At 49.2% G+C, this 25,713-nt stretch overlaps 1 protein-coding gene across 1 annotated transcript in view; it reads left to right on the top strand.

Annotated features, from left to right (window-relative positions):
- Positions 1-1,347: 1,347 nt before the first annotated feature.
- LOC135812069 (uncharacterized) overlaps positions 1,348-25,713 on the top strand; it is a 25,575-nt gene continuing 1,209 nt past the window's right edge. Inside the window, exons 1-12 of the mRNA XM_065325398.1 lie at positions 1,348-1,505; positions 1,717-2,059; positions 2,457-2,599; positions 4,275-4,375; positions 10,553-10,649; positions 13,101-13,293; positions 13,798-13,940; positions 18,394-18,488; positions 18,707-18,792; positions 21,470-21,621; positions 22,046-22,244; positions 25,411-25,506. Coding sequence (XP_065181470.1) covers positions 1,816-2,059; positions 2,457-2,599; positions 4,275-4,375; positions 10,553-10,649; positions 13,101-13,293; positions 13,798-13,940; positions 18,394-18,488; positions 18,707-18,792; positions 21,470-21,621; positions 22,046-22,244; positions 25,411-25,506 — 1,549 coding nt within the window. The 5' untranslated portion in view covers positions 1,348-1,505; positions 1,717-1,815. The remainder of the gene's footprint in view (positions 1,506-1,716; positions 2,060-2,456; positions 2,600-4,274; positions 4,376-10,552; positions 10,650-13,100; positions 13,294-13,797; positions 13,941-18,393; positions 18,489-18,706; positions 18,793-21,469; positions 21,622-22,045; positions 22,245-25,410; positions 25,507-25,713) is intronic.

Here is a 25,713-nt window from a genome sequence, read left to right as displayed (position 1 = left end):
CTTTGGTCGGAGGAGTTACTTTTGCCCCGCCCCACTTCCATCCAATATGCCACCGCCCCCGCTAGCTGTGCAGCATCTGATGGTACTGTGGTATTCAGTAAAAAAAACCTCCTATTTGTGTATATAGGATGGATGACGCCTCTCCAGATGTTCCTGTTGCCGAACCCCGCCTTGTTGGCAACTAGCTAACACAGGTAACGGATACCGACTGATCAACAGAGACTATCGGAGTTGTCATTGTGTGCAGATTGTAAAGTTAGTTTCATTTTCTTTTTGTTTTTGTTTTTCTTTAGTTGTTGCGTCAGGCCAGGGAAATCATGTTCTGTGATTGCCCGTATAAGAGGCTTAAACAAAATCAGTTTCCAATATCACCGGCCACGGGCTATTGCTGCAGTACGAGTAGATCCACTGGGCCCTTCGGCGTCACCTACCCATCGCCATTCCCCATGGTGTAAACACGGAAAAGCCACGAGAAATTCACGGCAAACATCTTTCGTGCTGGTTCTTCTTGGGATTAAGTTTGTCTCCCTGTGTCAGGGTTGGGAGTATTTCTACTTGGTGGAAGCGCTGGCCAGCTTGAATCCTTGCAAAGTCCTCCTGCCCTCGTGTGACAGGAGAAGGATTCCGGGGCTTCCACCAGGACACCAAAGTGTCGGGGGGGGGGGGGGGGGCACCAAACACGCGAAGTCAAAGACGACTGGTACATGTACATGGTTGGTGCTACAAAGTAACTCGTCTGAGAGCGCCAGCGCAGAGCCAGAAAGGCAGTCAGCAGATGGACCGTCCCATGGCCACGCGGAGTGGACCGTCCCATGGCCACGCGGAGACAAAACGGGGAGTGCTGTGCACCCGGTGTACGCCAGCGGCCATTCACGGCAGGCAGGGGTACATATATGCGCTGTGCAGGGTACATGACCTTCAGAGGTCAGGATCGTGTAGGCTACTCTCGAGCTCGCTGGTAGCCCTAACATACACAGGTCTACAGCTGATGATTGGTGGAGTCATTACGGGGAGCTACTTTGATACTAGGGCCGGACAGTAGGGGTACCTGCGCGAGCTCCATGCAGATCCAGGTTCCGCTTCCGGCTCTCTGAGCTGTGCTTGCTACGTACCGTAGTCCATATTCGACACAGTGCATGTAGATCTGCATTGCAGGTACTAGGTACCCGTTACCCTGTACCCAAGCCGCCAAACTTGTCCCCGTGACGCCATTCACGGCACCATGCAAACAAAAAAGGTGGCGGACGGTTGAGGGAGGGGTACGCTTGCAGCGCACTGTGTACTCTGCAAACTGCTCTCGTTTGCACTTTCTATCATACCGAGAGACGAAATGGAAAGCAGGCTCCCCGGATTCTGCCCAGGGAACCGTTCTAGTCGTCAGGCGCAATGCTGACCAGGCTCTCCTGGCCTACAAACCCAGGCGAGATGGAGCACTCCAACTCATACCATCGATATTCTGACAGGAGTCAGTTGCTTGTTTTCTCTCCGCCACTGTTCTTCGCGAAGTAAGTGATGCTCTCATGTTCTTCTGGTTTCTCCTCGTATCTTGCCGTGGCTCTTGATCTTGCTACTGGATAGTTGAGTTTCGGTACCGTTGTGACGAGAATACATTACTAGCACTGTTGAACACTTTTCTACAAGATTTTAAACTGTTATACTAGTAATAGTATTATGACTCTATTGGTTTCATTTCCTCTGAACCTTCTTCTTGTCCAGATTTACGATCTCTCAATTGGCTGCATCGCCGTAAAACCGCCGAATCTCGACCTGTGCCCTAGTGTGTGAGGAGTTTGCGGACTTCGAACGCCACAGAAAATGGCTCGTATTACTGCCGATCCTGTCCTGGCGTTCGCCGCCATGATCGCCATCTGCCTGTTGCTGCCCAGCGGCACTGAAGCGGGGAGATCCTACAAAAACGGCTTATTCTATCACAATTGCGACTCCCTCCTTCTGCAAGACGCGGCAGGTCGGGAAGTACTTGATTCTTCCGAAGAAGCTAGTCCGTTTCACATCACTCACAATATGACGTGTGGCTTCCAACGCGGAAAAACTTATGAAAGTGAGTACAGTTTGGTGTGCATGGAGTAACCCCTCCCTCCCTCCCTCCCCCCCACACACTATATTTGGTACACATTGTGGAGTGAAGTATTCAAAATCTTTTGGTGCGTGTAGAGTGTTGTTAGTTCTCTATGAAAAAAGAAGAATTTCTGCCTCCATCATGGTTTTGACATGAAATATGCCCCGGATGGCAGCACATCGGGTCATGTATGGATCTTGGGAAGGATGGCCAGTAGGCAAGGCTAATTACTGAGTTGCCAATTTTGTAGGCTTCCGAAAAGAATAGTTCCAAGAGCAAGCAGAGTATAAGACGGCAACCTTACCTGGGAAATTTACACTGCACATGGAACGAGAGCGATAGCTGTTGTTTGTGTTTTTTTCCTTTTCTTGCTCTACAGTAATCATCACAGGAAGATACCTATCCGGTTTTGCCTGTCGTGTCCAAAAGAAAGGCACCACAAGCCTGGCGAAAGCCGTCGGTACATTTCCCTCTCGCCTTAGTCCACGTCAGACCACAACCTCGCCTTGCAACCCGCCATCAGTGAGTTTGCTTCTGTGAGCGTGCATTGACACTAGAATGTGTGTTGACGTTAGAGTGTGTGTACGTGGAGAGCGCTCTCCAAGCTGCATGAGATAGACTAACTTGGCTTGACACTGTTGACAGGTGCGTCGACTCTGCTCCTGTCTAACAGGTTCAGGGAAGATGCGAGCTGTGTTTATTATTATTATTATTATTTGGAAAGGATTGGGAGAACTTCAAATTCAAAGGATCATTCGGGGAAGTGAGGTCCCATAGCTCAGTGGTTAGAGCATTGCTCATGACAAGCAGGGTCCCAGGTTCGAGTCCTGGTGGGTCTGGCGTTTTTTTTCTCTTTTCAGGCAGTTCACTTCCCTGACTGATCCTTTGAATTATTATTATCATTATTATTATTTCAGAACTAAAATATTGCGACAGAGCTTTCGGCCATATTTTCAATTCATTGCATTCCCAACTCATCACAACCACGCGCTCTTCAGCCGAACCATACAGACACCAGCAAGGACACTTCCGTTGAGAGATAATATTGCTCCACGCCTCTAGACAGCTGTTTCGCTCCCTGCTCCCTGCTCCCTGCTCCCTGTTGCTGGTGTCTGTATGGTTCGGCTGAAGAGCGCGTGGTTGTGATGAGTTGGAATGCAATTATTATTATTATCATTATTATGTGTGTGTGTATGTGTGTGTGTTAGGGCTCAAACGGTCACGGCTTTACCCCTAACGGTTAACTGCTAAGCTAACGGTTGGTTTAACGGTTATAACCTATAAGCCTGCGAAAGTGCATACTTTGCAACGACCTGATACTTGAAAAATGGACTGAAACGTTACTGCGTAACCGTTATCTTTATCGGTTTACCGTTTATTCTTTGTAACCGGTCTGCAATCGGTTAATCGGACTGACCGTTTGAGCCCGTGTGTGTGTGTGTGTGTGTGTGTGTGTGTGTGTGTGTGTCCTGTGTGTCCTGTGTGTCCTGTGTGTTCTGTGAGCGTGCATTGACACAAGAATGTGTGTTCACGTTAGAGTGTGTGGTTGTGTGTGTGTGTGTGTCGTGTGGGTCTCGTGGGTCGCATGTGTCGCGTGTGTCGCGTGTGTGTCGCACGTGTGTCGCGTGTGTGTCGCACGTGTGTCGCGTGTGTGTGTGTGGGGGTGTGTGTGGGTGTGTGCACGCGCTAAGTCCCTCGTCGCACATGCACTGGGGTTCCGCTTCGGTGGCGAAGTTCTGTGGCGGCGAGACTGGTGTCCCTCCAGCATGTGTACAGTCTTACATGACAGACAGGGCCATCTGTACTTTGGCGGAAACATGAGTGAAGTGGACTGTTGTGCATACGGTACGGAGTCACTGACTATCTGCCACGCATTTTTTTGTTGCATGGAGATCATGCACATACAAATTTCTCGTAGCAAGTCCAGATTCAGCAGACCGTGGTGTAATCCGCTGAAGCGAAACTGCAGAAGCGAGAGTTCCGCTCCCGAAATGTTGGCGGCAGCGGATTTGATTTTCCGCTGGAGCGGTAGTTCCGCTCCTCGCGGTTGCCTTGGTATTTTCCGCTCCTTCGACGTTGCTTCAGCTGAACCGCTATTTCAGAGTGCATGTGTGACCGGGCCCTAAGGCTGGTATGAAGAGTCTAGAGAGGAGCACTCTGGGAATTATGTTTCTTCCGTGCTTTCTTCTACTTATAGACTGGTATTGTGGGCTTGCAATATGACCGTACAACTCGCGGTCCCCTTGTGTTGAAGTGGTTGGCACCAGCTGAGATCGATGAGGACGACGTCCAGGTTGTGTGAGTGGCTTATTCAGTGTATGATTTGGTTGCCGGTGTTCATGCTGTGGGAGCTAGAGTTGAGGTGATTGTTGGTGTACTCCAGGCCAACGTGCATTTTTGCCACCCCAGGCTCCTTCGATCCCATGGAAACGTCCTGGAAGTGAAATGAATGCTGCGAATGCTGCCAAGAGTACATGAAAACCAGAGTGTGTAGCTTGGGGCCTTTTCTACTATGGGTGTCTGTCATGGCGGAGTTCCGTGATTACATCCTATTTGGCGCAGATCTGAGGCGGGAAATGGCGTAGTGCGTAAGACTGAGCTGCAGTTGTGCAGAAAGAGACCTGCTTGAATCCTGCTTGCACGCACTGCATCACTAAAATGATGTAATCACGGAATTCCACCGTGACAGCAACCCATCCGAGCTGCACACTCTGGTTTTCATGTTGTCTTGATGCCGCTGAGTGCTATGAACGGGGAAGTGCATTGATTTTTTTCAAGTAGCGTTCAGATTAACTTGGCACACACGACAATCTAATATCTGTTCGAATGGCATATCTCTCGCTTGCGTACGATAAACCAAATGAATAGCCAATTGCATGATCCACTTTGCCATGGCGATCAGCGCAGTGATGACGAACGTTCTTAGCTCCATGAGAGAGAATGTCGATCACTGCAGAATTATTGAGTTTCAATTGTTTTATTGTATTGTTGAGTCCGAAGAAGGACGACTGACGACATCTTCTCCAGACATTACAACGGACAACGGGAACAAGTTATTGGGAAACATTTATTATAGACGACGAGACAAGCGACCAAGACGAACGAAACGACTACATTGAAGAGTGAGAAAGAGATAATGGCAGAGAGCGAGATTATTGAAGAGAGAGAGCTCGACTGAGAAACAATGCAATATAAAGGGCCTGGGTAGCTATGGCAAACATGGGCGCGCAAGTAGCTACCCAGGCCAACGGAACGAAAGGTGAGTATGACGTAGTACGGGTGCATGCAGGCCGGCCAGCTTAGGAAAGGTTGTAGGTAAGATTGTACGGGAGGAGGTACCTAACAGTATTGGCGATGTGAAAGAAGTGCTGTTTTCAATGCTGTTCGTGCTACACCATAGCTCAGTGGTCAGAGCATCGCTGGTCTCAAGCGAAGGTCCCTGGTTCGATTCCTAGTGGTGACGGTCAATTTTTTCTTCAGACTTTTCCATTCCTCAACGTATGAATATGTGATACCTGGTGCTCCCCGCGTACTAGTTTGTGCGTGAAGTGTGTGGATACAGTGAGGGCTGCGTCCCACGTGTAGGGTCCAGTAAGTGTGGGTTTCGAGAATGTTGAACGGTCTCTGCTGGGATGACAGCTAAACCATTCCCTCAACTTAGGGGCCATCCGTAAATATAGATATTTTAGAAATGAAAACTAGTGGTTTAGGGGGGGGGGGGGGGGCTGAGCGCCTGTTCGTTTCTCGAAAAAATATCGATGTACAGTTTGTATGTGTGAGCATGTCCAGAAAAAGTATCGACTATGTACCAGTAGTACGGTTAATTTCTAGGAAGGGGGAGGGGGATTGAAGAGAAATGACTAGTTTTCCGTTTCTAAATATATATATATATATATGCTGTCCGCAGATTGAGTATATATATATGAGCCAGGGACTATAGAAACCGCCCTACGACGTTTGATATCAAAATCAAGTTATGACGTTTCAAAGTCACGCGACTCAAAGTTACGCGAAGCGCAGAACTCGTCACTTTCGTTTTGACAAGACTCAAGAGCTGTCCTCTTGTTAGGTGTTCGGGGAAGGATTCCGAGCTCGAGCGATTGTCGAGTAACTCATGAGGCTCCACTTACTGTGATTGATTATGGCTACAACATCTAGTAGACGACGCAGCTCGATTCTGTGTGGAGTGGACTAGTCCCTGATGCGAAGGCGCTTGAATCGGACGACGAGAATTTTTACGGATTCAGCGCTGGCACCCGCGAGTCGTCCGCGAGCGATTCCGACACCGATGCTGACAGCGACGGCGATGATATGCCACCTAAGAAGAAGACGTATGGAGTCACAGCAAGCTCGAGTGCTGCTAGTGTTGTGTCGAAAACGCCAAGCCCCGACAGCTCGGAAATTTCAAACGCGGAGAGTGACACCGACTACTCGGAATCGGATGACGAACCACTGAGATACCCCCGCACCTGAGCCACCGACGACGGAGCAGGTGAAGCGTGGTCTCCTCGGACACACGCGATGGGATTGAGAGAGGCTGTGGATGCAAGTCGAAGAATCATTGGAAAGTCATCCCAGAGCAGCAGCTCGAGGACTACATATTTGAAGTCTCTAAACTGCGAGAATCGAAAAAGCGCTTCAACAGTTCAAGCAGTTTGTTCTGGGCGCGCTGACTGGAAGCATGCGAAAGTCGATGACTGGCGGTGGTGATCGACCTTTCTATTTCCGCTATCATGTACGTGGTTACGAGTTGTGCAAAGACGTGTTCATGGCAGTTCATGCTGTTGGAAGTCATGTAATGAAGCGCCTTCAAAAAAGGCAAACAAAGGAGTCGTTCAACTGGCACAACATGGCTTGACTGGGAGAACACCAGAGCACTTGGCCATTTCAGCAGACATAGAGCAGGATGTAGTGCAGTTTATTTAGTCATAATTATGCTAACATGTACGGTCTACCTCAACCTGCAGCGGAGCGAGGTCGTGCTGAGGACCCTCCAGTATACTTACCAGCATCCAAGAACAAGAAGTCTGCATACAACATCTACACCAAGACCGTCACACAGTATTCGCCTGTTCATTACAGGTCATTTTGCCACATTTGGAGGAGACAGGCAGCACACATCAAAGTGATGAAGCCAAGGACAGACGTATGCGCACTGTGTAACAATCTGCGGTACAAAATTCGTGTCGCCCGTACAGAGGAAGAGACGGAATGTAGTGTCCAGGCCCTGCGTTCCCACACATCGCTAGCACAAGAGGAGCGGCAGTACTACCGAGATTTAGTGGACGGCGCGCAGGCGTCACTGGATGAAGCTGAGGGCATAGTTCACTATACATTTGAACTGCCTAACTAGCAAGAATGAAGATATACAAAAAACATTACATACTGTGTACATAAATTTGCTCTATATCGCTCAATTGATATGCCATTATTAAATAGGTGGTAGGCACATTTTACCATCGCAGATCAACTTGAAATTTTGTTTGAGCACATTACCATACCATGCCAACATTTTGAGAGAGAAAAAATTTTCGCCAAAAAGTGCCATAGGGTGGTTTCTGTAGTCCCTGGCTCATATATATACCCAATGCTGTAGACAGCAAGCTGTTTCGATAAAGGCCTCATCAGTACAGCTACGAGCTAAATAGGCCGAGTTACCAGCCATGGTGCAAAGGAGGCACCACAGACATTAAGGTAGCTCGTCGCTCTAGCGATATAATATATATATATGAGCCAGGGACTATAGAAACCGCCCTACGACGTTTGATATCAAAATCAAGTTATGACGTTTCAAAGTCACGCGACTCAAAGTTACGCGAAGCGCAGAACTCGTCACTTTTGTTTTGACAAGACTCAAGAGCTTCTCCGTCTCTCGTCTTGTTAGGTGGTCGGGGAAGAATTCCGAGCTCGAGCGATTGTCGAGTAACTCATGAGGCTCCACTTACTGTGATTGATTATGGCTACAACATCACGACGCAGCTCGATTCTGTGTGGAGTCGACTAGTCCCTGATGCGAAGGCGCTTGAATCGGACGACGAGAATTTTTACGGATTCAGCGCTGGCATCCGCGAGTCGTCCGCGAGCGATTCCGACACCGATGCTGACAGCGACGGCGATGATATGCCACCTAAGAAGAAGACGTATGGAGTCACAGCAAGCTCGAGTGCTGCTAGTGTTGTGTCGAAAACGCCAAGCCCCGACAGCTCGGAAATTTCAAACGCGGAGAGTGACACCGACTACTCGGAATTGAATGACGAACCAGATACCCCCGCACCTGAGCCACCGACGACGGAGCAGGTGAAGCGTGGTCTCCTCGGACATACGCGATGGGATTGAGAGAGGCTGTGGATGCAAGTCGAAGAATCATTGGAAAGTCATCCCAGAGCAGCAGCTCGAGGACTACATATTTGAAGTCTCTAAACTGCGAGAATCGAAAAAGCGCTTCAACAGTTCAAGCAGTTTGTTCTGGGCGCACTGACTGGAAGCATGCGAAAGTCGATGACTGGCGGTGGTGATCGACCTTTCTATTTCCGCTATCATGTACGTGGTTACGAGTTGTGCAAAGACGTGTTCATGGCAGTTCATGCTGTTGGAAGTCATGTAATGAAGCGCCTTCAAAAAAGGCAAACAAAGGAGTCGTTTAACTGGCACAACATGGCTTGACTGGGAGAACACCAGAGCACTTGGCCATTTCAGCAGACATAGAGCACGATGTAGTGCAGTTTATTTAGTCATAATTATGCTAACATGTACGGTCTACCTCAACCTGCAGCGGAGGGAGGTCGTGCTGAGGACCCTCCAGTATACTTACCAGCATCCGAGCACAAGAAGTCTGCATACATCTACACCAAGACCGTCACACAGTATTCGCCTGTTCATTACAGGTCATTTTGCCACATTTGGAGGAGACAGGCAGCACACATCAAAGTGATGAAGCCAAGGACAGACGTATGCGCACTGTGTGACAATCTGCGGTACAAAATTCGTGTCGCCCGTACAGAGGAAGAGACGAAATGTAGTGTCCAGGCCCTGTGTTCGCACACATCGCTAGCACAAGAGGAGCGGCAGTACCACCGAGATTAGTGGATTTAGTAGGCGTCACTGGATGAAGCTGAGGGCATAGTTCACTATACATTTGAACTGCCTAACTACTACGTAGTAGCAAGAATGAAGATATACAAAGAACATTACATACTGTGTACATAAATTTGCTCTATATTGCTCAATTGATATGCCATTATTAAATAGGTGGTTAGGCACATTTTACCATCGCAGATCAACTCGAAATTTTGTTTGAGCACATTACCATACCATACCAACATTTTGAGAGAAAAAAATTTTTTTCTCCAAAAAGTGCCATAGGGTGGTTTCTGTAGTCCCTGGCTCATATATTGGTATTTACGGATGGCCCCTTTAATATATGAATATTGTTATTATGGTAAAAAAGGAGAAGGATAAAGTTTACAGTTTTGACTAGCTGTCTGCCAATGTAAGCAGATCATTATATCGTCAGCGAGTGCGACAAAATGGCACAAAACGGACTAGGAGTATTGAGACATTCAGCGACCAATAACAGATGAGGGAATTGCAATACAGTGGAGATCGGATATAACGACCTTGCATATAACGACAGATTGAGTTTAGCGACACAATTCTGTTGTCCAAGTCGTTTAGTAAGTCCTTTGTGAAGATCGGGTTTAGTGACAGATCGAATATAGTGACATTTTGTTCTCCCCCGAAGGAGTGTCGTTATATCCAATCTCCACTGTAACAAGGAAGGGAGGAAGTTTAAACCTAGTGGCTGCATTCTGCTATATACAGCTGATCGATTCTCTTCCATTTCAAGAGCCATTTGCTCAATTTTTTGATGCTGTGGACAAAGGGGTGATATTCGTAAAAGCGGACAAAGTTCAGATCCCGCGACGGTGCTTCCAATACTTGTGCAACGGAAAATGTTTAGGGAGCGTCTTGGCATTGGCACTTTTCTTAACTAACAAACTCGCGACTGCCACCTAGTGCAATCAAGAAGTGCACTGAGCTGTTTACCGTAGCTCCGCGCATATAAGCCCACGGGCCTATATCCGGATATAAGCCCACCTCCGTTTATAGGCCCATGGGCTAATAAACAGACCCAAACACTGTTACAGAACCGATAGTACAGCATGTCAGTGCAGACTACATTACCAGTACCAGTACGTACGGTAGGCGGACAACCGCGCACTGACTTGTACTTTTTCGCGTGCCAGCTGCCTTCAAAATTCGAATATAGGCCCAGGGCTAAACACGAACAATAATTAACTGATTTTTTTCCCGGAAAATGCATTATTTCGTATATTATCCCATGGGCTTATATGCGCGGAACTGCGGTAATTGGCAAACAGACTGTACAATAGTTCCGGTTTTTTCAAGTCCAGTCTTCCTGCAAAGACTTACTGCATTTTCCTTCATGTTTCTTATTCTGTGGATTGTGTGCAGTTGCTCACTGGTCCAGGAAATCAGAGACAGTAATCCAGTCTTCTACCAAGTACAGAGAAGCGGGCCAATCGAACCCGTCACTGCTGATTATGCTGATGTAAGCAAAGAGCACTTTCATTGCAAAGTTTCCTTTCTCTCTCATTCCGTTGCTCTACCCTCTCTGCCCTGTCCTGTCTGTTGCTCTGTCTTGCTCTGCCTCCCTCCTCCCTCCTCTCTCTCTCTCTCTCTCTCTCTCTCTCTCTCTCTCTCTCTCTCTCTCTCTCTCTCTCTCTCTCTCTCTCTCTCTCTCTCTCTCTCTCTCTCTCTCTCTCTCTCTCTCTCTCTCTCTCTTTCTCCCCTCTCTCTCTGGCTCTCTCTCTGGCTCTCTCTCTGGCTCTCTCTCTGGCTCTCTCTCTCTGGCTCTCTCTCTGGCTCTCTCTCTGGCTCTCTCTCTCTGGCTCTCTCTCTCTGGCTCTCTCTCTCTCTGGCTCTCTCTCTCTCTCTGGCTCTCTCTCTGGCTCTCTCTCTCTCTGGCTCTCTCTCTCTCTGGCTCTCTCTCTGGCTCTCTCTCTGGCTCTCTCTCTCTGGCTCTCTCTCTCTGGCTCTCTCTCTGGCTCTCTCTCTGGCTCTCTCTCCGGATCTCTCTCTGGCTCTCTCTCTCTCTGGCTCTCTCTCTCTGGCTCTCTCTCTGGCTCTCTCTCTGGCTCTCTCTCTGGCTCTCTCTCTGGCTCTCTCTCTGACTCTCTCTCTGGCTTTCTCTCTGGCTCTCTCTCTCTGGCTCTCTCTCTCTCTCTGGCTCTCTCTCTCTGGCTCTCTCTCTGGCTCTCTCTCTGGCGCTCTCTCTCTGGCTCTCTCTCTGGCTCTCTCTCTGGCTCTCTCTCTGACTCTCTCTCTGGCTCTCTCTCTGGCTCTCTCTCTGGCTCTCTCTCTGGCTCTCTCTCTCTGGCTCTCTCTCTCTCTGGCTCTCTCTCTCTCTGGCTCTCTCTCTCTCTGGCTCTCTCTCTGGCTCTCTCTCTCTCTCTGGCTCTCTCTCTCTCTGGCTCTCTCTCTCTCTGGCTCTCTCTCTATATCTGGCTCTCTCTCTCTGGCTCTCTCTCTCTGGCTCTCTCTCTGGCTCTCTCTCTGGCTCTCTCTCTGGCTCTCTCTGGCTCTCTCTCTGGCTCTCTCTCTCTGGCTCTCTCTCTCTGGCTCTCTCTCTCTGGCTCTCTCTGTCTCTCTCTGGCTCTCTCTCTCTGGCTCTGTCTCTGGCTCTCTCTCTGGCTCTCTCTCTGGCTCTCTCTCTGGCTCTCTCTCTCTGGCTCTCTCTCTGGCTCTCTCTCTGGCTCTCTCTCTGACTCTCTCTCTGGCTCTCTCTCTGGCTCTCTCTCTGGCTCTCTCTCTGGCTCTCTCTCTGGCTCTCTCTCTGGCTCTCTCTCTGGCTCTCTCTCTGGCTCTCTCTCTCTCTGGCTCTCTCTCTCTCTGGCTCTCTCTCTCTCTCTCTCTCTCTCTGGCTCTCTCTCTCTCTGGCTCTCTCTCTCTCTGGCTCTCTCTCTCTCTGGCTCTCTCTCTATATCTGGCTCTCTCTCTCTGGCTCTCTCTCTCTGGCTCTCTCTCTGGCTCTCTCTCTGGCTCTCTCTCTGGCTCTCTCTCTGGCTCTCTCTCTGGCTCTCTCTCTCTGGCTCTCTCTCTCTGGCTCTCTCTCTCTGGCTCTCTCTCTCTCTGGCTCTCTCTCTCTCTCTGGCTCTCTCTCTCTCTGGCTCTGTCTCTGGCCCTCTCTCTGGCTCTCTCTCTGGCTCTCTCTCTGGCTCTCTCTCTCTGGCTCTCTCTCTGGCTCTCTCTCTGGCTCTCTCTCGGGCTCTCTCTCTGGCTCTCTCTCGGGCTCTCTCTCTGGCTCTCTCTCTGGCTCTCTCTCTCTGGCTCTCTCTCTCTGGCTCTCTCTCTGGCTCTCTCTCTGGCTCTCTCTCTGGCTCTCTCTCTGGCTCTCTCTCTGGCTCTCTCTCTGGCTCTCTCACTGGCTCTCTTCTCTCTCTGGCTCTCTCTCTCTCTCTCTGGCTCTCTCTCTCTCTCTCTCTCTCTCTCTCTCTCTCTCTCTCTCTCTCTCTCCCTCTCTCTCTGGCTCTCTCTCTCTCTGGCTCTCTCTCTCTCTGGCACTCTCTCTCTGGCTCTCTCTCTCTCTGGCTCTCTCTCTCTGGCTCTCTCTCTCTGGCTCTCTCTCTGGCTCTCTCTCTGGCTCTCTCTCTCTCTGGCTCTCTCTCTCTCTGGCTCTCTCTCTCTGGCTCTCTCTCTGGCTCTCTCTCTGGCTCTCTCTGGCTCTCTCTCTGGCTCTCTCTCTGGCTCTCTCTCTGGCTCTCTCTCTGGCTCTCTCTCTCTGGCTCTCTCTCTGGCTCTCTCTCTCTGGCTCTCTCTCTGGCTCTCTCTCTGGCTCTCTCTCTTGCTCTCTTTCTGGCTCTCTCTCTGGTTCTCTCTCTCTCTGGCTCTCTCTCTCTCTCTCTCTCTCTCTCTCTCTCTCTCTCTCTCTCTCTCTCTCTCTCTCTCTCTCTCTCTCTCAGCATGCAGTAAGGGTTTTTCTTGCTATTTTCCCGGTGTACAGGATTGTACATCCAACAGCGGAACAAAATCAGATAAAGAAAGAGTTCCACAGCAATCATCGGTGAAACCATACAGGTTTGGTCATAAGTTTTGTGACACACTGTCCATGGGAGCCCCTAACGCAAGTGGACGAGATCTGTACAGCATCAGACACAACATAGGCCAGGGATACACACTTGAAGAGAAGTACCAAGGTAAGCATAGTCTTTTTTTTTTTAATGGAATCACTCACACACACCCCTCCCTCCCCCCCCCCCCCCCCCCCCCCTGTGCCCCGCCTCACTTAAGAGTACATGCCCCCCCCCCACATACAGTGTGCAAATCCAACACGCCGTGCAGCAGTGACCTTCCAGGAGACGTGATAACGTTGTACGGTGCAATGCCCCCGTTGCACGGTTGATTTGCGGCATTTGTGCGGCGATGCAGACCATCCGCGTTTGTTTGCTGGCATGAATTTGTGCACGAGGGAACTAGGCCCTGAGGGTAGGGTCCATCGTGCATTGCATCGTAAAAACCACGAATCCTCAAGAACGGTACTGCTGGTCGAGTTGCACACTCTTGGAGGGGTTTGCATACCGTCTTGTGTTCCATCACTTTAGATTGGCCTCTCAGATTGAGTCCTACATTTCTATTTACAGCTAGTTGGGTTTTTTCCTGTTCTTCTTTCTCGGTTTTTGTTCTCTTTTCTCCCACGACAGTTCTGATTACTGGTGAAGAATTCTCTTCATTTGTTTGCCGTGTGCAAAAGGAAGGTAAAACCTGGCATAAGGCAGCCGTTGGGTCTTTCCCGGGTATGGACTCTCCGGCACACACGACCGGAGTTCCATGTTATCCATCAAAGGTATGCGTGTGTGTGTGTGTGCGAGCGTGCGTGCTTGCGTGCGTGTGTGCGTGTGTGTGCGTGCATGTGTGCGCGTGTGTGTGTGTGCATGTGTGTGCGTGTGTGTGTTTGCGTGTGTGTGTTTGCGTGTGTGTGTTTGTGTGTGTGTGTGCGTGTGTGTGTGCGTGTGGGTGCGTACGTGCGTGCGTGCGTGTGTGTGTGTGTGTGTGCATGGGTGGGTGCGCATGCATGCTTAAAGTGTGGTGCTTCAGGACGTTAGTTTCATTCAGCTACTTGTCCTCTACGTTGCTATGAACAAGTATATCTGTGACCACCAGGGAGGAAGTACTACCGTAAAGTCCGCTGCAAACGCCCACTTCGCTGCAAACCCCCACTTCGCTGCAAACCCCCACTTGCTGCAAACCCCCACTTCGCTGCAAACCCCCACTTCGCTGCAAACGCCCACTTCGCTGCAAACGCCCACTTTGCTGCAAACGCCCACTTCGCTGCAAACGCCCACTTCGCTGCAAACGCCCACTTCGCTGCAAACGCCCACTTTGCTGCAAACGCCCACTTCGCTGCAAACGCCCACTTCGCTGCAAACGCCCACTTCGCTGCAAACGCCCACTTCGCTGCAAACGCCCACTTCGCTGCAAACGCCCACTTCGCTGCAAACGCCCACTTCGCTGCAAACGCCCACTTCGCTGCAAACGCCCACTTCGCTGCAAACGCCCACTTCGCTGCAAACGCCCACTTCGCTGCAAACGCCCACTTCGCTGCAAACGCCCACTTCGCTGCAAACGCCCACTTCGCTGCAAACGCCCACTTCGCTGCAAACGCCCACTTCGCTGCAAACGCCCACCCCAGCGGAAAACCCCCACTTCGCTGCAAACGCCCACTTCGCTGCAAACGCCCACCCCAGCGAGTCCATACTATTTTCGTCTTTTTCAGGTCAATATAGTTGTAGAAAACTGGCAGGAAGGTCGAATGCGTACGAAAACGGTTGTAATGCCTACAAACTGCCTGTCTTACCAGGAGGCTCTGCAAAAGCGATTTTCATCATCTTAGTGCAAAGAAAAACTTCTGTCGAGATTTCCTTTCATTCGATAAATGAGTCGTCCTTGTGGTAGGTCACTCTCCATGTAGTGATGGTTTATGCCGTAGAATCCATCTGGTTTTCATCTGGTTTTCATGAAATTTCTGCAGTGCCACAATGTGGCATTTGCAGAACGGAACAGTGATTGTTCTGACGAAGCGTCATTCAACGACTATGTCACAGAAGCTAGTACAAGCTACACCTACAAAGTCACTGCTAACTTGTTGGAAACTCTGAAGTGCTTGAGAAAAACCCTTGCCTTTGAGCGTTGCCTGATTTGAAAATGATCAGAAGTGTATTTGGTTCCTGCAATGTTCTTCGCTACCTTGTTATTCGGAAGAAACTCCCATCTGGATTTGCGAAAAAAGCAACCATCATCATAAAATCAATACGAGCTAGCTCGTAGCTAGTGCCCAAAGAGATTTTGAAACCAGGAAAGTGGACATAGTCTACCGTAGCAAAGCGCACTTCCCGCTACGGTATGAGGCGCACTTTCGTACAGTAGAGGTGAGTGCATGGGGTCAGTGTGTACAGGCCAGCAGATCTTGCAAAAATGGGGTGGGCGTTTGCATCGGACTTTACGGTATTACAGTCAACTTCGCTAATAACGACTGCGGATATAACGACAATTCGCGAATAACGACCGAATTTCCATGCCCAGAGCAAAGTCCCATCTAACTGTATACATTTAACTTCGGATATAACGACTATCTGAATAACGACAATTCGCGTATAGCGACATGCTTTTAGTGCCCCGAGGTCATATTCACTGCTTGAATAACGACTTTCTGGGCTTTTGACAGCTATTTCAAGTACCTGTCAGTCAAGTACATGCACCTGTCATGCAGAAGTACCAGAACCTATGGTGATGGATATTATTATTATAAAGGCACACATGCAAGAAAATGCAGCCAAGGGGGGGGGTTCTTCCTTTTTTATGTTGGCTTCAAAATTGTTGGATTTACCAGCACACCTATGTATACAATGTACAGAGCTCACTGACTTGTCAGTTTGAGCACTCTGGCAAGGTACGTTCGGGCCTGATTGGAAAATTTTATTTCCATTGCTATCAGGTTCGGCCTCATTTCCTCTGTGCTGCGCTGACGAGTCCACAAAGGACGAAACTATTCTGTCCGCAGATTGAGTATTTCGCTCCTGGTCTTGTAGCAGTTGAGCACTCTTGCGTGGGGTAGTGCCTTTGCTGTTTGCTTTATGCACTGACTTGTCAGTTTGTGCACTCTGGCAAGGTACGTTCGGGCCTGATTGGAAATTTTTATTCCCATTGCTATCAGGTTCGGCCTCATCTCCTCTGCGCTGCGCTGACGAGTCCACAAAGGACGAAACAGTTCTGTCCGCAGATTGTGTATACAATGTACACGTAGTTGTACATGATTGTACAGTAATCATCCTACATGTACATGTCTCTGGCCCTGTAGATGGCTCAAAAAGGCATATTTTTCAATTGATTTCCCTTGCATATTGAATTTTTAGTTCCTTTCAACTGCAATATGAAAATAAAGTACACATTGACATAGAGCAAGAAAAGAGCTTGATTTTGATATGCATGTCATACCATACAAAATATGGGTTCACATACATTCAAATGGGACTTCGGTTATAAGGACACTTCGCGAATAAGGACACTTTTCTGATGCCCCGCCGAATGTCGTTATTGGCGAAGTTGACTGTACTCCTTGGTGGCCATCAGGTAGTGATAATACTACTCCCTGGTGGCCATCAGGTAGTGATAATACTACTCCGTGGTGACCATCAGGTAGTAATAATACTACTCCCTCTACTCACTACTCGCCATCAGCCATACTACTCCCTGGTGGCCATCAGGTAGTGATAATACTACTCCGTGGTGACCATCAGGTAGTAATAATACTACTCCCTCTACTCACTACTCGCCATCAGCCATGTTGTCAGTACACTGTACAGAGATGTGTCGTCTTGGCTGACGGATAAACTACTTCTTCTACTGTGAGACATGTATAATTTTATATAACGAGGAAGCAAATCTATCGTTTTAACGGATGACATTTCTTCGCTATAATAAGATCCGTTGAGGCCGTACTATATGCTTTGTGTGGATATGGCAGAATACTGCAAGATCGTTAACATATCTTCTCGTTAACCTATGAATTTTGGACAATCGTTAAATTTGCGACTCGTTATAATAACATGTCTTACGGTATGCTCTCTCCACGCCACACAACAAAAGGACTAGAAAAATAGTTAATTCTCGATACCGAGAGAGAGGTATTTTCTGTAACGAACTTCAAGCGCCGACGAAAGAACTGACAACAACTAACAACGGATTGAGACAAGACAAGACAACGGAATATAGTGAAGGCGTACAACGGGGGCAAGACGAGCAAGTGTGTACACAACGGGGGCAAGACGAGCAAGTGTGTACACAACGGGGGCAAGACGAGCAAGTGTGCACACAACGGGGACAAGACGAGCAAGTGTGTACACAACGGGGACAAGACGAGCAAGTGTGCACACAACGGGGACAAGACGAGCAAGTGTGTATACAACGGGGACAAGACGAGCAAGTGTGTACACAACGGGGACAAGACGAGCAAGTGTGTACACAACGGGGACAGAAGACGGTGTAGCGGCATGTACGCAGGAGTCTAAAGCTGTGCTCACAACTGGCGCGTGTACGCGCGAAACCACGTGTTTGTGCGTATTTTGCTGGCTTTTGGGGCGCCATGCGTATGGAAACGCGCCGAAATGGAAATTCCAACATGTTGGAATTTTCAGCGCGTACCAGGCGCGTATCAGCGTACATGCCAGTCACTTTGACTGGCGGGTCAAAAATTAGTACTCGAAGGTGTCGCACGCGCTTAATACGACTCGAATTGCTCTTTTTGTGAAAGCTTGAGCGCGCGTTTGGGCACGCATGAACCGCAAGTGCACCGCGTCCACGCGCCAGTTGGGAACACAGCTTAAGACAGCGCAGCAGCGTGTACCACGGTTCAGCAGCATGTACAACAAAGAGACACAAACGCAGCAGCGTGTGCGACAAAGAGCTACACACGCAACCACATGTACAACAGATGTTCTGATCATATATTAGAGCAGTGATCATCTACATGCATAGAGTCATAACCATAATGCTGAGTGTAGCCGATTAGATAAAATTGACATTAAGCGCATGCCAGGCTCCTCTGTGTTGTCAATGTTCGCTTGTCCAATTGTGTCTTCCTCCCCTTTTATGTTGCTGGCCAGTGCTTTGTAGTAAAAAAAACAAAAACAAAAAACACTTGTATGCAGTGGACTGCTACCTGCTTTAGTTATCATATTAAGAAACACGCTGCACACACTGCTGCTGCAGTTATAGTCTACTGTCGGTGTTTCTGCTTCCAGCGTGGCATTACAAGCCTTCGTTCTGGCTTCAACGCCCCTCTGACGCTGGTCTGGCAAGCGCCCTCCGATAGGGTCGGTGCCGATTTGCAGATAATGTGAGTGGGATTGGTTAGCCTTGCTCTTTGTTTGTTGCTGGACTTCGGATCTCTGCAAACCTTGTACACACGAGGGAAGCATCATCTAAGGTGGTTGTGGTGGCGGTGGTGGTGGTGATGGTGGTGATGGCGGTGTGCGTTCTACCCTAGACAAGGATGGTCGGTGTAGGATTTTAGTTAGTTCGAGATATGTGTATTTTGAATTGCTTTAATCCCAGGTGCACCGTGGTGTCAAGAAATGGTGAACAATACCACGTGAAAAGTGAAGCCTTTACGGAGAAGAAGGTAGCCACACCCATCTACGGTAATCTATCTACCTACTGTACTTGCATGCAAACAAGTGCGTGCACACACCCACACACCCACACCCACACACCCACCCCCCCCCCCCCCCCCACACACACACACCCACACACACACATGCACCCACACACACACATGCACCCACACACACACATGCACCCACACACACACACATGCACCCACACACCCACACACACACTTGCACACACACACCCACACACACACTTGCACACACACACACACTTGCACACGCACTTGCACACACACACACACTCGCACACACACGCACTCGCACACACACGCACTCGCACACACATACACTCGCGCATACACACACGCACTCGCACACACACTCCCACACACGCACTCGCACACACGCACTCGCACGCACACGCACTCGCTGTATTTTTCATTGCAAAGCCGTCCTCGATTGTTGTGTTCGTTGTTCAAACGAAGTGGACATTCAATCATGAAGGCAGAGGACATAGGAGCCTGATTGGAGTTTCTCGTGGCATAGGACGGCCACACAGAGACACTTTGGGATTTCTGAATATAAAATACCGTACGCACGATGCTGAGATCAATTTGTGTGTCGCATCCCTGCGAGGTTCGTTGCTTGTCATGATCGCTCACAACCCAACCAAATCCAACCGCCAGGCGGTCGACCAATATAGTCGACGACCCAACTTAGTGTTCTGCTCACCTTGGTTCACACACGAAGCGAAGACAACAGGTAGAGGGTCTGAGAGTCTCAGTCTATTACTCAAGTCCGGGAGAGAGTTAATTGTGTAGAGTTATGAGGTGACATTGTTCTTTTATGCACTGAGAAGAAGAGATAGAGAAGTTCGTGCAAAGCACGGCGTGATGGTTCTGAGAAGGCGGCGATAATTACAGGTTTTACAACGCAGGCATGGCAAGAAAACAGCAAAGATCAATAGTTCAAACAACGGAAACGACAATGAATAAGAAGCACAAACGGAGCAAAAGGCCGGATCGGGACGTAGGCTCACCTACGTCTCCGCGGAAATCTTTGAATTATATGGATCACGTCGGGGAGCCCACTCACCCGACGTGATAGAACAGCGTAACTCCGGCGGGATGTTGTGCCGTATCCGCGTCCCTTTTCCGGGAACTTCACCGGCGGGCTCTTCGCGGGTCACCGCGGCGTCGCTGTACCGCGCTTGCCACGCCTTCCTTTTGCGCCTGCATTTTGCGCGCGGTTCCCCGCTCTTTTGCGCACGCCTCTCGTTCTTCTGCACTCAGCTCTCATTCTTCTGCACTCAGCTCTCATTCTTCTGCACTCAGCTCTCATTCTTCTGCACTCAGCTCTCATTCTTCTGCACTCAGTTCTCATTCTTTTGCGCACGGCCCTTCGTGTCTTGCACGAAGCGCGAAAGGGATCATGGAAATCAATAGGACTTCTCAGTCACATGATTTTGCATGAAGCCTAGAGCGTACATTTCCAGGAAGTCAAGAACTTCCTGGAACATTCCTAGACCATTCCACGCGAGAACCTACCTGACCAGGTTCCGGCGGTGAATCATACGATGTGTCATGTCCAAGAGACATGACACCAACGTGGGATATCACACCTAAAAAGCATGACACCTACGCGGAACAGCGCGTGCCGCTCAACCTACATGCTCAACACGTGGCACAGGACACTGGCCAAACCACGTGATAGTATAGATTGTGACAGCTTAAACACAGAGCTTCGTACTACACAGATCCTGCTGTCACAGGATCTGTCAAACCGCGAGCGTCGCGTCCAGGACGTGACATGTGCAATATCAAATTGTTTGTGATCTACCACATCGAGCAGAACGGGATGCAAACACAAGCTTACCGACGGAGAGGCTGCCGACCTGACTGGACAAATGATCCCTGGCTTCACCAGACGCCAGAAGTCGGACACCATGTCCTTTGCCGCGATGTCCATCTCCAAAAAGAACTCCATCTTCGTCGTGGAAAGGCTTGAAATACTCAATATCCAACCGAGATTCGCGGTCTCACCCTTTCTCAGATCGAATCATTTTTTGTTGTAGCAATTGCAGGGCAGATCCCCGCCACTAATTCAACAGGGGATGGCTCCAAAGCATGCCTGGAACAAGCCATATCGAGATTGCAAGCCACCCCTCTCAGCAAGAAATTCGAAATTTCAATGGTGGAAGATATACTATGAAGAGAATTTCAAAAGTATGTTTCGCGGAGCGATCGCTCAACCTACGTCATTCAAACTTTGCAGGATGGTTCAGATGTACATGCTAGGCATGGAACCACAGAGGATGATGCCATAGCTGACACACAGAGTCACACACAAAGCAGATTCGTGTGCACAGATACTAAATTAGTGGACGTCGTCATCTTCTTCCCTGTGATATCCATGTACATGTCTTGTGTTGACGTCACTAAGACGTCACTAGGACTCTGCATGCACGCAGGCCAACCTGTGCTTCCTTGCCCTTTCCTTGTTGTTCTGTCTTCCGAGTCCTTGAAGTGACTTCCTCGTTGTTGGCGTTTGTGAATAGAATTATACATACCGGTAACATCCTTGTCTCAGTCTGGGTTGTAATATTCCCGCTGATCTCAAATGTACTATGACGTGCTATTTCGCCTGACGGGCCCATGTACTATATAAGTTTATTCATCTCTCCGCTGCCCTGTCTCTTCATATGCAGAGACTGGAGTCAGCGAGTGCGGGGGATATCAGATTCACTCCATGCCGGATAGCTTGAACTACTACGAAGCTCAGTCTGATTGTAAACAAGCAGGAATGGCTCTTCTGAAAATGAGTCAATTGAAAGCTTTCAAGAAAGCTCACTGCCTCAAGGTAAGCGACACCTACAATGTGTGAAACTGCTGTTGGGGGGGGGGGGGGGGGGGGGGGAAGAGGGATACTGTCTCGAATAAAAGCCTGTCTCCTATAGAAGCCTGTCTCCTATAGAAGCCTGTTTTGAATACAAGCCTGATTTAGTATTGGCATGAAGGTAAGTTCCCACTTGTCATGAAGTATCCGAACATGTTCGGGATATAAGTTTTAGTCTTTCCAACTTGAGCCATTCCCTGAACAATACTTGATGAGAAGGGACCAAAAACGTTCGGATACTATTGACAAGTGCCTTATTATGACAAGTGCCCTTATTAATAAGGCACATATGACAAGTGCCCTATTGTCCAGGCACATGTAGATTGTCCTTCCGGGATGCTGCAGCCAGCTCTCCGAATCCGTTGTCATGCGTGTTTTGTTGCCGCAGGTCTCCTCATCCTGGCTCTCTTGGGGTAAGAAGTATGGACGAATCATACCCACTCCTAAGGAGATCAAAGTCCAACTGAAATCAATTCAAAGGGCAAGCAAGTCGAATGACAAACGTCTTGAGAAGCTGAGAACCGACCTTGGAAATACCCTTAAAGACATAATGCGAGATGAAAAGACCAACTTCATCTGCGTCAAAGGTAAGAGAATGCACCTTGTTGAGCTACAGTTGGGCTCAGTGAAATCCAACCCAAAGTGCATATTTGGCGCCCTCAGCCTGGAAGTGGCACGAATGCGGCTGAACGTACACATTTACCAGAACAGTGATGCAGTCGGAACAGGTCCAGGGCAGGGCGTCAGTTTTGCACTTTTGGTCGGATTTCAGCGAGTACAACGGTTAGGGCCCGGTCACACATGCACTGGGATTCGCTTCGGCGACGAGGTTCGGCGGCAGCGAGCCTGGTGTCGCTCCAGCGAAACCACGTGTGTGTGGTCACACATACAAACAGGGCACAACTCCTACTTTGGCGGAAAATGAGACTGTGGTGCATACGGTACGGAGAATAGACGAGGTCAATGATCTTGCACGCATTTCTGTTGCATGGACATCATACGCATACAAATTTCTCGTAGCAAGTCCATATACAGCACACCGTGGTGTTTTCCGCTGAAGCGAATCCGCAGAAGCGACAGTCTCGCTTCGAAAATTTTGGAGGAAGCGGATTGGAGTTTCCGCTGAAGCGGAAGTTCCGCTTTTCGCCGTTGCCATGCCATTTTTCGCTCCTGCGACCTCGCTTCAGCGTATACGCTACTTTCGAGTGCATGTGTGACCGGGCCCTTACTGTACTACTGGTAAAGTACTGCCAGAGCGCCCTGTCTCGCCAGAGCGCCCCGTCTCGCCAGAGCGCCCCGTCTCGCCAGAGCGTCCCGTCTCGCCAGAGCGCCCCGTCTCGCCAGAGCGCCCCGTCTCGCCAGAGCGCCCCGTCTCGCCAGAGCGCCCCGTCTCGCCAGAGCGCCCCGTCTCGCCAGAGCGCCCCGTCTCGCCAGAGCGCCCCGTCTCGCCAGAGCGCCCCGTCTCGCCAGAGCGCCCCGTCTCGCCAGAGCGCCCCGTCTCGCCAGAGCGCCCCGTCTCGCCAGAGCGCCCCGTCTCGCCAGAGCGCCCCACCTTGATTTCACAGCCTGGGAAAGGAAAATCGTGTGGCAGAGTGCAACGAAGATTGCACGGTGTGGCAACCTTAATGTACTAAGGTCACACTAAGCCGGTTTTTGTGTGGAGCTCGTGTCCGCTCGAAAGTACGGATTTACTGCAGAATGTGGAATATGAGATTGTGGGGCGCTCTGGTGGCATTTTATGGTATTATCAAGAGTAGATAGCCCCCGAGAATGTGCACCTCCAGCTGTGGGGTCCGTGGCGGCAGAACTTCACATCACGTGCCGAACCCATACACATCACTTGTACCATGTCCATGATAGATACACAGGGTTGTACGCAGCCCAGCTTTGGGTTCACTTTGCACTGTTTGCCAGCATAACCTTTTGAACCATGTCACGTGATGGGAAGTCCTGCTATCGCAGCACTGTGCAGAGGTTGTGCAGAGGTTGTGCAGAGGTTGTGCAGAGGTTGTGCAGAGTTTGTGCAGAGGTTGTGCAGAGGTTGTGCAGAGGTTGTGCAGAGGTTGTGCAGAGGTTGTGCAGAGGTTGTGCAGAGATTGTGCAGAGGTTTTGCAGGCAGTTGCACACTCTCGTTGGTTATGCACTCTTTGACGGTTATGTACTCTTGGTTGTATTGATAAAGGATAAAGTGAGCGCGCTCATACCACGACCAGAGCAACAATATGTATGAATGGGTTTTAAAACGCCGTTTGCATGTCACTTCAGAAATCGTCGACACACTGAGACTCACTACTAAGGAAATATGTACATAATAATAATAACACAGTTGCGCGTAATGGAACATTAATATTGTGCAACACTAATGTTCGGTCCGCTGCTGTCTCTTGATGAATCTTTCCGTTGTCCTAGTTCAGTATCATTAGTTGTAGACCATCGCTCTCCATGCCGGTACATGGTACCATGAAATAGACATTATTGCATCTGAAAACTAATTCAAGAAGCGCTATCCTGAAATTGGCACTATTGAAGACGAGATTACATGGGAAGTGAGCAGTGTTTTAACCAACTCCTGCATCTTCGGGTCACAATTAGACGTCGGCAGATAATGCTAGAAAACACGGATTGTGCTTTTCAGTATGCTGGCAATATGCTCTGAAAATCACTAAATTATGCTCAAATTATGCTTCATGACACTGTGCTCTTTCATGTTTATAATGCCACTAAAATGTGCAGTGTTATATTCGCCAGAATATGATCGACAGAGAACTACATGAGCAAGAGCACAATATATTACAACTATACTTCAGAACGACAAGCAAGGAACTATTCGAAATCAGGAAACGAATAACTGACATAGCCGACTGAGTAGACTATGCGCTCTACTTCAAACACTACAGCATAACGTACACATGGCAAAGCAGTTGACAACAGTGCACAAGGCATGCATGTATAATGTGCAGTACACACAGAGCAGCGTATGGCGTACAGATCATGTACAGACAGACTATGGATTCAGACATAACATATAGAATGTGTGCTCTGGATCAGATGTGGACTATGGAGAAGGAACCAGGCCCTTTCAGATCAGGCACTTTCACGGAGCCGTGCTAGATATATACCGTGGTATGGAACGACACCCTGCCGAGTCCCGGGTGATCTGTTTATAGGAGGATTCCCTTGCCTTTGTAACAAGCAACGGTCTCTGGACGGTGAACTTGACCTTTGAGGCCCTAGCGGTTTTATGCAGCAGTTATGCTGAAGGATGCTCGGCAATGCTATTTTTCAGAAAGCCGTGATTATGCTCAAAATTATGCCGGCATTATCCGCCGATGACTAGTCACAATCGATCAATATGGCCCTCTGATTTTTGCACATCAAAGGGTCTTTTGTGCTTTTTGCGACACCAAAGTACAGGTTGGATACAAAATAAGTGCATTGCAGTCTGTTACAGCCATCGACTGATAGTCGTCGCAACCTGCAGCATAAAATTGATTCCAATGCGAAGGTCCTGCGTTGATCGAAACAGCCCTTCCCCGTATACCAGCTTGATGTTGTCACTAAATTTGGTGACATCATGATGACGTCATCAACTTGCCCAGGCCGGCTAGGCCAGATTTATGACGTCAGGGAGATTGACGATTGACTTTGTAAGGGAGTGAATGGAATTGGAGTGGCTTGACGTGTGTCAACTTCTTTGGGACAGTGGAGAGCCAAAATACTGCTATTTCCCCATTCTCATTCCTCTTCTTCCAGATATTAATGAGTGTGAAACCACACCAGACATTTGCGTGGGCGACGGTACCGGATTTGTTTGCAAGAATACGATAGGGAGTTACACTTGTGTATATGGTAAGTTTAAATTCGCAACATGTCCGTCTCTCTCTCTGTCCCCCTCCCTTCCTTGCACCCTCCCTCCCTTCCTGCCTCCCTCCCTGCCTCCCTCTCTCCCTGCCTCCCCCCTCCCTCTCTCTCTCTCTCTCTCTCTCTCTCTCTCTCTCTCTCTCTCCTCTCTCTCTCTCTCTCTCTCTCTCTCTCTCTCTCTCTCTATCTCTATCT

This window comes from Sycon ciliatum, chromosome 3 (assembly GCF_964019385.1).
Source record: "Sycon ciliatum chromosome 3, ocSycCili1.1, whole genome shotgun sequence".
NCBI lineage: Eukaryota > Metazoa > Porifera > Calcarea > Leucosolenida > Sycettidae > Sycon > Sycon ciliatum.
Note: the sequence above shows the minus strand (reverse complement) of the source record. Positions and strands in the feature narration are given on the sequence as shown.